At 46.3% G+C, this 15,700-nt stretch overlaps 1 protein-coding gene across 1 annotated transcript; it reads right to left on the reverse strand.

The window, feature by feature from the left end:
* Positions 1 to 1,140: 1,140 nt before the first annotated feature.
* Positions 1,141 to 15,151, reverse strand: LOC116679232 (uncharacterized; the record flags this gene model as incomplete). Its single annotated transcript, XM_032508916.1, is given in 7 exon segments — positions 1,141 to 1,248; positions 1,250 to 1,327; positions 1,330 to 3,032; positions 3,295 to 3,821; positions 3,823 to 4,496; positions 13,933 to 13,950; positions 15,110 to 15,151. Coding segments are annotated over 7 exon segments (3,150 nt in total), but the record flags the coding sequence as incomplete, so codon positions are not given.
* Positions 15,152 to 15,700: the final 549 nt, after the last annotated feature.

Genomic DNA, 15,700 nt, shown 5'->3' on the forward strand with positions numbered 1-15,700 from the left:
CCTGTAAAATCTGCTTTATTGGTCAAAGGCTGTCCGATTCACTTGCAAAAAGCCCAATAGACTTGCGCGGTGTTGTTCCGAAAATGGCGGCAAAGTGGGGGCTCGTCCGCATGATGCAAGCCTTCGGCGATTGCGCAACACCTCCTCCAATGCAATCGCTAGTAGCCAAGGAGGACGCGGAGGCAATCTCCCGAGCGCGGTCCCGCTGAGACCTCCGGAGAGAGTTGCGTGGAGCCGAGAGTGTTATTTAGCTTTGGAGCAACTTTGGAGTTTATTATATTAACATTAAAAAAAATGACATGCTAAAAATTGAACAAGTCCACAAAACACAACAAGAATTTTGAACCCGGCTTTACCCAAATGTTCACTTTTCCGTTATGGAATTGTAGGCAAATGAGAGCCTTTTTTTTTAATAGGATAATGCTGCATTTGCGTATTCAAACGTAACATTTCAGAGAACTACAAAAAAAAAAAAAACTACATTTCACCTCATGCACCTGCGGAGTCATTTCCCGTGACTTCTGTCGGCCTCTAGTGGTGGTCCGCGGGAACTGCAGCTGGCAATGGAAGCGACACAAATACTACATTTTTTTACAAAAGATACAAGTACCATAGATGTGTCAGAGATGAGATCCAGGTACTCATGAATAGTAGAACTTGAACACAACACTCAGGAGTCAGGGCTGCTGGATTTTGGATTTTTTTGGCCAATGTTGAAATCCTGATGGTTTAACATTTAACAGTACTCGTTGACTTTTTGGAAAGATGATAAAAACAACAGCGAAACAGTTTAACAAATCAACAGTAAAAACATAGAACTGTAATTGGGGGGGAATGGGGAATCTTGTTGAACTCCCCTAAAAAAAACAATAAAGCAAAACATATATTTATGTGTTTAAATACTTTGTGGTATTGCATAATGAACACAATATAAGATCAACAAGTCCCCTGAACACTGTAAAAAACATCTCACTATCTGCTAGCTGCCTGTCCCCTGAACACACTGTAAAAAACATCTCTTAATAATAATAATAATAATAAATTGAATTTGTATAGCGCTTTTCCCGAGCTCAAAGTCGCTTGACAATGTTTAATAACAAAAAAAAAAAAAAAAAACTAAGGATAGGCAGAACAGAAAAGACGGGTCTTCAGACGGGACTGAAAAATGGTGAGGGACTCAGAGATGCGGATCTCATGGGGGAGGGAGTTCCACAGCCTTGGAGCTGCCCTGGAAAAGGCTCGGTCCCCAAAACTGCGGAGCTTTTGACTTGGGGACATAGAGGAGACCGGCTGTGGTGGATCTGAGGGCCCGTGAAGGTTGGTAGGGGGGGAGAGGAGGACAGTGAGGTATGACGGGGCAAGGTGGTGGATGGCTTTGTAGGTGAGGACCAGGATCTTGTATGTGATCCGGTGAGAGATGGGAAGCCAGTGAAGCTGTTTTAGGACCGGAGTGATGTGGTGCCAGGATGTGGAGCGGGTGATGAGACGTGCAGCTGAGTTCTGAACCAGTTGGAGCCTTTTGATGGAGGTTGAGCTGATGCCGAGGAGTAGTGAGTTGCAATAGTCGAGTCGTGAGGAGATGAAGGCATGAATAAGTCTTTCGGCAGCAGAGGGAGTGAGTGAGGGTCTGATTTTAGCAATATTTCGAAGGTGAAAGAAGGAGGTTTTGATGACTTGACGGATGTGAGGCTCAAGGGAGAGGGTTGAATCAAAAATCACACCCAGGTTGCGGGCCTGGGGAGAGGGGGAGACAATGGTACCGTCAATGATGAGAGTGGGGTTGTTGGCTTTGCAGAGAGTGGATTTGGAGCCGATGAGGAGGAATTCTGTTTTATTGCTGTTTAGTTTGAGGAAGTTGTGGTGCATCCAGGTTTTGATTGCTGACAGACAGGAGTTGATGTGGGAGAGGGGGGGGGGATTGTGGGGGGAGTTGGTGCTGAGGTAGATCTGGGTGTCATCGGCATAACAGTGGAAGTTCAGGTTGAAATGGCGGAGTATCTGACCAAGGGGGAGGAGGTAGATGATGAAAAGAAGGGGGCCGAGTACGGAGCCTTGGGGAACGCCTTGGGTGACTGAGGCAGTAGCAGAGGTGTGGTTATGAAGGGAGATGAAATGAGATCTGTCAGAGAGGTAGGAACGGAGCCAGGTGAGTGCAGTACCTTCGATACCAAGGTCTTTGAGTCTGGTGAGCAGGATGTTATGGCTCACAGTATCGAAGGCTGCACTCAGGTCAAGAAGAATAAGGATGTTGAGGGAACCGGTGTCAGCAGAAGTGAGTAGGTCGTTGAAGACTTTGACCAGAGCAGTTTCTGTGCTGTGGAGGGGGCGAAAACCAGATTGGAAGGGTTCAAATTGGTTATTGGCAAGGAGATGAGTTTGTAATTGTGAGGCAACTATACGTTCAAGGGTTTTAGACAGAAAGGGGAGGTTGGATATAGGGCGGTAGTTAATAAGGGAAGAGGGATCCAGACCAGGTTTCTTAAGGACCGGGGTGACAGCAGCTGTTTTGAAAGCAGAGGGGACAGTTCCAAGGGAGAGAGAGGAGTTGAAGAGGTTAGTGAGGTAGGGGGAAAGGACGGGGAGGCATGACTTCAAGAGAGGAGTAGGTAGGGAGTCCAGTGAGCAGGTAGTGGGTTTGGAAGAGCTAATGAGTTTAGAGATATGGGGGGTGGTGACCAGTTCAAACTGGGAGAGGAGGCAGTGTGGAGGAGGGGAAGGGAGGTCAGGCCGGATAGGGAGAAGAGGGTCCGTGGTAGGCGCTGGAGTAGATACTGGGGGGTCAGATGCAGGGGATAGAGACTGATAAATGGTGTTGATGTTTTCTGCAAAAAAGTGAAGGAATGAGTTGCAGAGATCAGGAGAAGCAGTAGGGTGGGTGTTGGTCCGAGGCTTGATGAGGTTGTTCATTGTGGAGAAGAGGGTTCTGGAGTTATGGCAGGGGTTGGAGAAGATGGAGGAGAGGTAGGCAGATTTGGCAGAAATGAGAGCCTCTTTGTAGGCAGTGAGGTGGAGTTTATAGGCTTCATGGTGGACTGTGAGAGATGATTTTTTTGTCAGGCGTTCGAGTTGGCGGCCAATTTGTTTCATTTTCCGGAGTGCAGGTGTGTACCAGGGTGACGAGGTGTTAAAGGTGACGATTTTTGTTTTGAGGGGGGCCAGAGAGTTAAGGGAGGAAGACAAGACGGAGTGGAGGTGGTTTGTGAGATCATCAGGTGAGGTTGAGGGTTGAGTCCAGGTGGAGAGTGGAGGAGAGCAGGTCAGAGAGATGGAGGGGATCAATGGATTTTAGATTGCGGAAGGTGATTGCTCGAAAGATGCGTGGGCGTGCGGTTGGGGAGGGAATGATGAACCGTATCAGTTTGTGATCAGAGAGGGGAAAGAGGCATGGATGGAGGTCCAGCACAGGCAGGTTGATGGAGCAGACCAGGTCGAGGATGTGACCTTTGTCATGGGTGGGGAATGTGACATGTTGGATGAGAGTGAAGTTGTCCAGTAAGGTGGTGAATTCTGATGACAGCTTGAAGGTGGGGGAGTCGATGTGGATGTTGAAGTCACCGAGTAGCAGCAGACGTGAGGAGAGAGATGACGCTAGCGTTAGAAGTTCCGCGAAATCTGAGAGGAAGGAAGGGTTTGGTTTGGGTGGCCGGTAGATGAGGAGAACTGTCATGGAGGAAAGAGCTTTGAAGGCGAGATATTCAAATGAGGACACAGAGGGGAGGGTGAGTTCAGTGATCCGGAAGTTCTGACTGTAGATGACGGCGAGGCCGCCACCACGGCGGGAGGGGCGGGGTCTGCAAATGTAACTGTATCCAGTGGTGGGATGCTTGGTTGAGGAAGAAGAAGTCGTTGGGTTGTTGCCAGGTTTCGGTGAGCAGGAGAAAGTCCAGCGAGTTGTCGAGGATCAGTTCATGGAGGACTGGGGCTTTATTGTTGATTGATCGGGTGTTGAGGAGGGCAAAGTTGGCATGGTGAGAGGGTGGCGAGATGGGGGCGGGCTGGAAAGATCTGAGGTTGTCCCAGTTAACAGTGCGTGTGGGGGGGTAATGCAATTGAGGAAAGACAGCGAAGGAATTTGTAGATGATTGGAGAACAGGTACAGGTGAAGTGTGAATACCGCTGCGGTCCAGTCCGGGTTTTTTGTGCAGCCTGTCGGTGCGCTCAGCTGTACGTGATGCAGTCAGGGAAGCGTTCCGATGACGTGGAATAAGTGCGACAGAGCGGGCCGGGGACCAGATGGATGGAAGGGATTGTCCGCGGCGAAGATAGACAAACTTGCGGCGACAGCTTCTGTGGATGTAGCGGGGTCGTCGAAGAAGTCCGAGCTGTTTGATGACCGGGATGCGGGATGGAATGGAGAAGTTGATTAATTCAGCCAGTTGCAGAGTTGAGTATTTGAACATGATGCCGAGCAGAGGGACGGCAGTAGTCCGGGCGAGATGCCGAGCGGCTTCAGGAACCAGCTGAAAGGCTGTCCAGAGGTAGTGTGAAGACAGACACTAACAAAACAAAAACAGGAGGAAGGAAAGAGTAGCAAAGCAGACGGAAAAGCGGCGACTAAACAGCGCCAGCGTCCTCTCGCGTCACTGCTCGAGTGAAGTCATTTATCATGCTAGCTGCCTGTCTCCTGAACACACTGTAAAAATCATTGTCTCACTATCTGCTAGCTGCCTGTCCCCGGAACACACTGTAAAAATCATTGTCTCACTATCTGCTAGCTGCCTGTCCCCTGAACACACTGTAAAAAACATCTCACTATCTGCTAGCTGCCTGTCCCAGAACACACTGTAAAAACATCTCCTCACTATCTGCTAGCTGCCTGTCCCCTGAACACACTGTAAAAACATCTCCTCACTATCTGCTAGCTGCCTGTCCCCTGAACACACTGTAAAAACATCTCCTCACTATCTGCTAGCTGCCTGTCCCCAGAACACACTGTAAAAACATCTCACTATCTGCTAGCCGCCTGTCCCCAGAACACACTGTAAAAACATCTCTTCATTATCTGCTAGCTGCCTGTCCCTGAAACACTGTAAAAACATCTTCTCTCTATCTGCTAGCTGCCTGTCCCCAGAACACACTGTAAAAACATCTCCTCACTATCTGCTAGCTGCCTGTCCCCAGAACACACTGTAAAAAACATCTCTTCATTATCTGCTAGCTGCCTGTCCCCAGAACACACTGTAAAAACATCTCCTCACTATCTGCTAGCTGCCTGTCCCCAGAACACACTGTAAAAAACATCTCACTATCTGCTAGCCGCCTGTCCCCAGAACACACTGTAAAAAAATCTCTTCATTATCTGCTAGCTGCCTGTCCCCTGAACACACTGTAAAAAACATCTCACTATCTGCTAGCTGCCTGTCCCCGAACACACTGTAAAAAACATCTCTTCATTATCTGCTAGCTGCCTGTCCCCTGAACACACTGTAAAAAACATCACTATCTGCTAGCTGCCTGTCCCCTGAATACACTGTAAACATTTTACTATCTGCTAGCTGCCTGTCCCCAGAACACACTGTAAAAAACATCTTCTCTCTATCTGCTAGCTGCCTGTCCCCAGAACACACTGTAAAAAACATCTCCTCACTATCTGCTAGCTGCCTGTCCCCAGAACACACTGTAAAAACATCTCTTCATTATCTGCTAGCTGCCTGTCCCCAGAACACACTGTAAAAACATCTCTTCATTATCTGCTAGCTGCCTGTCCCCAGAACACACTGTAAAAAACATCTCTTCATTATCTGCTAGCTGCCTGTCCCCAGAACACACTGTAAAAAACATCTCTTCATACCTGCTAGCTGCCTGTCCCCTGAACACACTGTAAAAAACATCTCTTCATTATCTGCTAGCTGCCTGTCCCCAAAACACTGTAAAAAACATATCTTCACTATCTGCTAGCTGCCTGTCCCCTGAACACACTGTAAAAAACATCTCTTCATTATCTGCTAGCTGCCTGTCCCCTGAACACACTGTAAAAAACATCTCTTCATTATCTGCTAGCTGCCAGTCCCCTGAACACACTGTAAAAAACATCTCACTATCTGCTAGCCGCCTGTCCCCAGAACACACTGTAAAAAACATCTCTTCATTATCTGCTAGCTGCCTGTCCCCTGAACACACTGTAAAAAACATCTCACTATCTGCTAGCTGCCTGTCCCCCGAACACACTGTAAAAACATCTCTTCATTATCTGCTAGCTGCCTGTCCCCTGAACACACTGTAAAAAACATCACTATCTGCTAGCTGCCTGTCCCCTGAATACACTGTAAAACATTTTACTATCTGCTAGCTGCCTGTCCCCAGAACACACTGTAAAAACATCTTCTCTCTATCTGCTAGCTGCCTGTCCCCTGAACACACTGTAAAAAACATCTCCTCACTATCTGCTAGCTGCCTGTCCCCAGAACACACTGTAAAAAACATCTCTTCATTATCTGCTAGCTGCCTGTCCCCAGAACACACTGTAAAAAACATCTCTTCATTATCTGCTAGCTGCCTGTCCCCTGAACACACTGTAAAAAACATCTCACTATCTGCTAGCTGCCTGTCCCCAGAACACACTGTAAAAAACATCTCTTCATTATCTGCTAGCTGCCTGTCCCCTGAACACACTGTAAAACATTTTACTATCTGCTAGCTGCCTGTCCCAGAACACACTGTAAAAACGTCTCTTCATTATCTGCTAGCTGCCTGTCCACTGAACACACTGTAAAAAACATCTCACTATCTGCTAGCTGCCTGTCCCCTGAACACACTGTAAAAAACATCTCACTATCTGCTAGCTGCCTGTCCCCAGAACACACTGTAAAAAACATCTCTTCATTATCTGCTAGCGGCCTGTCCCCTGAACACACTGTAAAAAACATCACTATCTGCTAGCTGCCTGTCCCCAGAACACACTGTAAAAAACATCACTATCTGCTAGCTGCCTGTCCCCAGAACACACTGTAAAAAACATCTTCTCTCTATCTGCTAGCTGCCTGTCCCCAGAACACACAAGTAAAAAACATTTCCTCACTATCTGCTAGCTGCCTGTCCCCTGAACACACTGTAAAAAACATCTCCTCACTATCTGCTAGCTGCCTGTACCCTGAACACACTGTAAAAAACATCTCCTCACTATCTGCTAGCTGCCTGTCCCCTGAACACACTGTAAAAAACATCTCACTATCTGCTAGCTGCCTGTCCCCTGAACACACTGTAAAAAAACATCTCTTCATTATCTGCTAGCTGCCTGTCCCCTGAACACACTGTTAAAAACATCTCCTCACTATCTGCTAGCTTCCTGTCCCCTGAACACACTGTAAAAAACATCTCCTCACTATCTGCTAGCTGCCTGTCCCCTGAACACACTGTAAAAAAACATCTCCTCACTATCTGCTAGCTGCCTGTCCCCAGAACACACTGTAAAAAAACATCTCACTATCTGCTAGCTGCCTGTCCCCTGAACACACTGTAAAAGATATCTCACTATCTGCTAGCTGCCTGTCCCCTGAACACACTGTAAAAAACATCTCTTCATTATCTGCTAGCTGCCTGTCCCAGAACACACTGTAAAAAACATCTCCTCACTATCTGCTAGCTGCCTGTCCCCAGAACACACTGTAAAAAACATCTCCTCACTATCTGCTAGCTGCCTGTCCCCAGAACACACTGTAAAAAACATCTCTTCATTATCTGCTAGCTGCCTGTCCCCAGAACACACTGTAAAAAACATCTCCTCACTATCTGCTAGCTGCCTGTCCCCAGAACACACTGTAAAAAACATCTCCTCACTATCTGCTAGCTGCCTGTCCCCAGAACACACTGTAAAAAACATCTCTTCATTATCTGCTAGCTGCCTGTCCCCAGAACACACTGTAAAAAACATCTCCTCACTATCTGCTAGCTGCCTGTCCCCAGAACACACTGTAAAAAACATCTCCTCACTATCTGCTAGATGTTTGTTCCCAGAACACACTGTAAAAAACATCTCCTCAATATCTGCTAGCTGCCTGTCCCCAGAACACACTGTAAAAACATCTCCTCAATATCTGCTAGCTGCCTGTCCCCAGAACACACTGTAAAAAACACACTGTAAAAACATCTCCTCAATATCTGCTAGCTGCCTGTCCCCAGAACACACTGTAAAAAACATCTCCTCGCTATCTGCTAGCTGCCTGTTCCCTGAATACACTGTAAAAAACATCTCTTCATTATCTGCTAGCTGCCTGTCCCCTGAACACACTGTAAAAAACATCTCTTCATTATCTGCTAGCTGCCTGTCCCCTGAACACACTGTAAAAAACATCTCACTATCTGCTAGCTGCCTGTCCCCTGAACACACTGTAAAAAACATCTCTTCATTATCTGCTAGCTGCCTGTCCCCTGAACACACTGTAAAAAACATCTCTTCATTATCTGCTAGCTGCCTGTCCCCAGAACACACTGTAAAAAACATCTCCTCACTATCTGCTAGCTGCCTGTCCCCAGAACACACTGTAAAAAAACATCTCCTCAATATCTGCTAGCTGTTTGTCCCAGAACACACTGTAAAAACATCTCCTCACTATCTGCTAGCTGCCTGTCCCCAGAACACACTGTAAAAAACATCTCCTCAATATCTGCTAGCTGTTTGTCCCCAGAACACACTGTAAAAAACATCTCACTATCTGCTAGCTGCCTGTCCCCTGAACACACTGTAAAAAACATCTCCTCACTATCTGCTAGCTGCCTGTCCCAGAACACACTGTAAAAACATCTCACTATCTGCTAGCTGCCTGTCCCCAGAACACACTGTAAAAACATCTCACTATCTGCTAGCTGCCTGTCCCCAGAACACACTGTAAAAACATCTCACTATCTGCTAGCTGTTTGTCCCCAGAACACACTGTAAAAAACATCTCACTATCTGCTAGCTGTTTGTCCCAGAACACACTGTAAAAAACACACTGTAAAAACATCTCACTATCTGCTAGCTGTTTGTCCCCAGAACACACTGTAAAAAACATCTCACTATCTGCTAGCTGTTTGTCCCCAGAACACACTGTAAAAAACATGGATTTCTTCCAGCATGAGGCGCTTTCTTCTTCTTGCGCTGCTCGTTTTTTCGGCTGACGGCTCTCAGACGTTTTGATCCACGGTCCTATAACCGATTTCAAATGGTGCTAGAAGGCTGCAGTGGGGGGGGGGGGCTCTAAGCACCAGAGGAAATCAGTTATCTTTAGAGGAGTCAGAAGAGAGGTCAGCGGGGCGCTCCAGTCCTCCTGGGGGGGGGGGGGGTTCACTCACTGCCGGAGCTGTCCTCCTGTCCCCAAGAACACTGATTTCAAATGGTGCTAGACAACGGGAAGACACATCTAAACCACCATGTGAAACCAGCTCTGGGGGAGATGTTTTGGGGGTGCCACGGCTGCAGCGGTGAGAGTCGCTACTTCTACACGTTGACACGGCTTTTAATTTTCATTCCATGTCGTGTAATTATCACACAGGGAAGTTAGAAGAAGTAACATTGCGTTAGAATATAAAAAAACGGGCCTGACTCGGTTTAAAAAGTGTTTTTTTAGCAGGTTCCTGTTCTGCAGAAACCTAAAACCTGGGTATCTATGATTGTTTTGTTGCTAACGTTAGCTCAAAACGCCATTCAAATGTTAGCCTTTGTTGTGTTTGATGCTAACTTGTAGCTAAGCTAGCAGTCATTTCAAAAACATTGGAGCTATCTAAGGTTGTTTGGTTGCTAACATTAGCTCAAAACGCCATTCAAATGTTAGCCTTTGTTGTGTTTGATGCTAACTTGTAGCTAAGCTAGCAGTCATTTCAAAAACATTGGAGCTATCTATGATTGTTTTGTTGCTAACGTTAGCTCAAAACGCCATTCAAATGTTAGCCTTTGTTGTGTTCGATTGCTAGCTTGTGGCTAAGCTAGCAGTCATTTCAAAAACATTGGAGCTATCTAAGGTTGTTTGGTTGCTAACGTTAGCTCAAAACGCCATTCAAATGTTAGCCTTTGTTGTGTTTGATGCTAACTTGTAGCTAAGCTAGCAGTCATTTCAAAAACTTTGGAGCTATCTATGATTGTTTTGTTGCTAACGTTAGCTCAAAACGCCGTTCAAATGTTAGCCTTTGTTGTGTTTGATGCTAACTTGTAGCTAAGCTAGCAGTCATTTCAAAAACTTTGGAGCTATCTATGATTGTTTTGTTGCTAACGTTAGCTCAAAACGCCGTTCAAATGTTAGCCTTTGTTGTGTTTGATGCTAACTTGTAGCTAAGCTAGCAGTCATTTCAAAAACTTTGGAGCTATCTATGATTGTTTTGTTGCTAACGTTAGCTCAAAACGCCATTCAAATGATAGCCTTTGTTGTGTTTGATGCTAACTTGTAGCTAAGCTAGCAGTCATTTCAACAACATTGGAGCTATCTAAGGTTGTTTGGTTGCTAACGTTAGCTCAAAACGCCATTCAAATGTTAGCCTTTGTTGTGTTTGATGCTAACTTGTAGCCATGTAAAAAAATGTGAAAACAAAAGTATTTAATTAAATAGATTGGGGTATATATAAAAAATAAATCTAGCTTTTTTTATTAGTTATTAAATGAAGAGACTCAAGATATGTATCACCTGAACGCACCTCCAGGTAAGACCAGCACGCCCAGAATGCACCTGAACGCACCTCCAGGTAGGACCAGCACGCCCAGATGCACCTGAACGCACCTCCAGGTAAGACCGCACGCCCAGAATGCACCTGAACACACCTCCCTGTAAGACCAGCACGCCCAGAATGCACCTGAACACACCTCCCTGTAAGACCAGCACGCCCAGAATGCACCTGAACGCACCTCCTGTAAGACCAGCACGCCCAGAAGGCACCTGAACGCACCTCCAGGTAAGACCAGCACGCCCAGAATGCACCTGAACACACTCCAGGTAAGACCAGCACGCCCAGAATGCACCTGAACGCACCTCCAGGTAAGACCAGCACGCCCAGAATGCACCTGAACGCACCTCCAGGTAAGACAGCACGCCCAGAATGCACCTGAACGCACCTCAGGTAGGACCAGCACGCTCAGAATGCACCTGAACACACTCCAGGTAGGACCAGCACGTCCAAAATGCACCTGAACGCACCTCCTGTAAGACCAGCACGCCCAGAAGCACCTGAACGCACCTCCTGTAAGACCAGCACGCCCAGAATGCACCTGAACGCACCTCCAGGTAAGACCAGCACGCCCAGAATGCACCTGAACGCACCTCCCTGTAAGACCAGCACGCCCAGAAGGCACCTGAACGCACCTCCAGGTAAGACCAGCACGCCCAGAATGCACCTGAACACACCTCCCTGTAAGACCAGCACGCCCAGAATGCACCTGAACGCACCTCCCTGTAAGACCAGCACGCCCAGAAGGCACCTGAACGCACCTCCAGGTAAGACCAGCACGCCCAGAATGCACCTGAACGCACCTCCAGGTAGGACCAGCACGCCCAGAATGCACCTGAACGCACCTCCAGGTAAGACCAGCACGCCCAGAATGCACCTGAACGCACCTCCCTGTAAGACCAGCACGCCCAGAATGCACCGAACACACCTCCCTGTAAGACCAGCAGGCCCAGAATGCACCTGAACACACCTCCCTGTAACACCAGCACGCCCAGAATGCACCTGAACGCACCCCCAGGTAAGACCAGCAGGCCCAGAATGCACCTGAACACACCTCCCTGTAACACCAGCACGCCCAGAATGCACCTGAACGCACCTCAGGTAAGACCAGCACGCCCAGAATGCACCTGAACGCACCTCCCTGTAAGACCAGCACGCCCAGAATGCACCTGAACACACCTCCCTGTAAGACCAGCACGCCCAGAATGCACCTGAACGCACCTCCAGGTAGGACCAGCACGCCAGAATGCACCTGAACGCACCTCCAGGTAAGACCAGCACGCCGATGGGTGCACAGATGGGCGCAGGTGCTGTTTCCACATGTATACATACATATACATTTGCTATTTAAACGACATGGGCGCCTGACACCCGGGTCTTAAACTAGCTCAGGGTTGAAGAGAGAACAATGTTTGACTCCATTCACTAACTTAAGGTTAGTTATGCAACTCCAGTAAGTAGACACGGCCATTTTGTTCACTTTAAAAACTGGGTGAAGTGATTGTTTTCACTGTGTACTTATTTTTTTCCATGAATCCTCTGTGTTAGCGGTATAATGTCACCTAGCTTGTTTTGGTAGCTTGTTGGAAAGTTAGCTATGGACAGTAACGTTAGCTAGCTTGCTAATTCCACCTAACGTGCATTCACCGGTTGTCCCTACCGAATGTGAGTCGAGTGAAGATGTGAGTTGCGTCACTTTGCAACAGGTAGCATTCAAGATGCTAACGAGAGATTTATGTAATGTCAATACAGTGAAAATGGACCTACATGGCTACAAGTTAGCATCAAACACAACAAAGGCTGTCAGTTGAACGGCGTTTTGAGCTAACGTTAGCAACCAAACAACCATAGATAGCTACAACGTTTTTGAAATGACTGCTAGCTTAGCTACAAGCTAGCATCAAACACAACAAAGGCTGTCAGTTGAACGGTGTTTTGAGCTAACGTTAGCAACCAAACAACCATAGATAGCTACAACGTTTTTGAAATGACTGCTAGCTTAGCTACAAGCTAGCATCAAACACAACAAAGGCTGTCAGTTGAACGGTGTTTTGAGCTAACGTTAGCAACCAAACAACCATAGATAGCTACAACGTTTTTGAAATGACTGCTAGCTTAGCTACAAGCTAGCATCAAACACAACAAAGGCTGTCAGTTGAACGGCGTTTTGAGCTAACGTTAGCAACAAACAACCATAGATAGCTACAACGTTTTTGAAATGACTGCTAGCTTAGCTACAAGCTAGCATCAAAACACAACAAAGGCTGTCAGTTGAACGGGTTTTGAGCTAACGTTAGCAACCAAACAACCATGATAGCTAAACGTTTTTGAAATGACTGCTAGCTTAGCTACAAGCTAGCATCAAACACAACAAAGGCTGTCAGTTGAACGGTGTTTTGAGCTAACGTTAGCAACCAAACACCGTAGATAGCTACAACGTTTCTGAAATGACTGCTAGCTTAGCTACAAGCTAGCATCAAACACAAACAAAGGCTGTCAGTTGAACGGCGTTTTGAGCTAACGTTAGCAACCAAACGACCATAGATAGCTACAACGTTTTTGAAATGACTGCTAGCTTAGCTACAAGCTAGCATCAAACACAACAAAGGCTGTCAGTTGAACGGCGTTTTGAGCTAACGTTAGCAACCAAACAACCATAGATAGCTACAACGTTTCTGAAATGAGTGCTAGCTTAGCTTAGCTTCAATACTCTGCTTGACAAGAGTCAAGGGCATTGTATGATTAACTTAACTATTTATTTTATGGCTTTAGTTACTTTGTAGATTTGGATTATTAATAATAAAATAATATGAATAAATGATGATGTATATAGTGGATAAAGGTGTTGATCCAGTGGACAAATTCACAAGTTACCTGTCAAGTCTGCTTTTATTTTGCTAACAGTAACTCTAAAAGTAACGCAAAAGTAGCGTAAAGCATTACAATTCAGAGACAATACTATTGTAATATAACTAATTACTCTCAAATGGCAGTAACTAGTAATCTACAATGTACTGCATTTGGAAGTAATTAACTTCCAAGGCTAACAAGCTAGCCTTTTGTACAGAAAAAGCTAGCTAGCTAGTTAGCTCGCTTGCTAGGGGGCTCAGTTCAAATACAACTTTGACAACTCTTCTCATCCAGAGGAAGTCGGTCTCTCGACACTGGGCTGACAGCACATGACACCTACGCCATAGCGAGTGTTGTCAGCTACACACTGCAGCTCGGTGTCATCTCACACACACGTCATGTTTACTGTTGTGAGTACCTAATGATGTGTACTGACTCTGTTTGGGTACTCACAGTCTCCTCGTGATGATCCTGCAGGGGAGAAGACACAAGGATTACATGACGACCTATGTGAACGCATGTATATGTACACACTCGTTAGTATTAATGGGTACTGCACACAGGGAACATACTACTACTACTACTGCTGCTGTACACAGAGAACATACTACTACTACTGCTGTACACAGTGGACATACTACTACTGCTACTACTGCTGTACACAGAGAACATACTACTACTACTGCTGTACACAGTGGACATACTACTACTACTGCTGTACACAGTGGACATACTACTACTACTGCTGTACACAGGGAACATACAACTACTGCTGCTGCTGCTGTACACAGGGAACATACTACTACTACTGCTGTACACAGAGAACATACTACTACTACTGCTGTACACAGTGGACATACTACTACTGCTACTACTGCTGTACACAGAGAACATACTACTACTACTGCTGTACACAGTGGACATACTACTACTGCTACTACTGCTGTACACAGAGAACATACTACTACTACTGCTGTACACAGTGGACATACTACTACTACTACTACTGCTGTACACAGAGAACATACTACTACTACTGCTGTACACAGGGAACATACTACTACTACTACTACTGCTGTACACAGAGAACATACTACTACTACTGCTGTACACAGAGAACATACTACTACTACTACTACTACTGTACACAGAGAACATACTACTACTACTGCTGTACACAGGGAACATACTACTACTACTACTACTGCTGTACACAGAGAACATACTACTACTACTGCTGTACACAGAGAACATACTACTACTACTACTACTACTGTACACAGGGAACATACTACTATTACTACTACTGCTGTACACAGGGAACATACTACTACTACTGCTGTACACAGAGAACATACTACTACTACTACTACTGCTGTACACAGGGAACATACTACTATTACTACTACTACTACTACTGTACACAGGGAACATACTACTACTACTGCAACTACTACTGATTATATAATTACTTTCTCCCAGAATGCATTGCCATTTACAGTATGCTCCTGTTTGTAACTTTTTGTAAAGGTTTACAGTGTGAAACATAATAACAACAACAACAACAACATCGCAATAACATTTTGAGCCCACCCCCGCCTCGCCTCACAGTGGTTTGCCCCTAACTAACCTTGCCCTTAAAGCTACGGTGCGTAGCTTCTGTCGCCCCCATGAGGACGTCTAAGTGATGACAACAACACGCACATGACACAGTTTGCAGTAGAAAAGAGATTGTCTATTGAGTAAAAACACCGTCCACCTATAGTAGTACATGCTACTCTAATAATAGAAGTATTGGTAGTACACATACCCCCCCCCCCCCCCCCCATGAGGGTCTGTTAGCAAGGTGGAGGATAGAGAATTTTGACATTGACATTTTGTCATGCTCGTTCTGCTTACTGCCACAAGGGGGCGACACAACACAACAAGAGGCTCTCATGCACGCCACCCTGGGAAACAGTCACCGTGGCGACACGGGAGCAGCTCTCCTCGCCCCTGCACCTAAGGTTTAGGGAGGTCAAAGGTCAGGGTCAGCGTAAATAAACTCCAGCCGGCCCACAGCTGAACTAGCGCCACACACATTATGGGATTATGGGACTTTTGAGGAAAAGGGTCTGAATCGGCCTGCAGTGTGAATGCAAGGAGTGAAGGACCACACGCACACGCACGCACACACGCGCACGCACACACACACCCACACCACACACACACACACACACAC

The sequence above is a fragment of the Etheostoma spectabile genome, unplaced genomic scaffold, assembly GCF_008692095.1.
Source record: "Etheostoma spectabile isolate EspeVRDwgs_2016 unplaced genomic scaffold, UIUC_Espe_1.0 scaffold00009953, whole genome shotgun sequence".
Taxonomy (NCBI): Eukaryota; Metazoa; Chordata; class Actinopteri; order Perciformes; family Percidae; genus Etheostoma; species Etheostoma spectabile.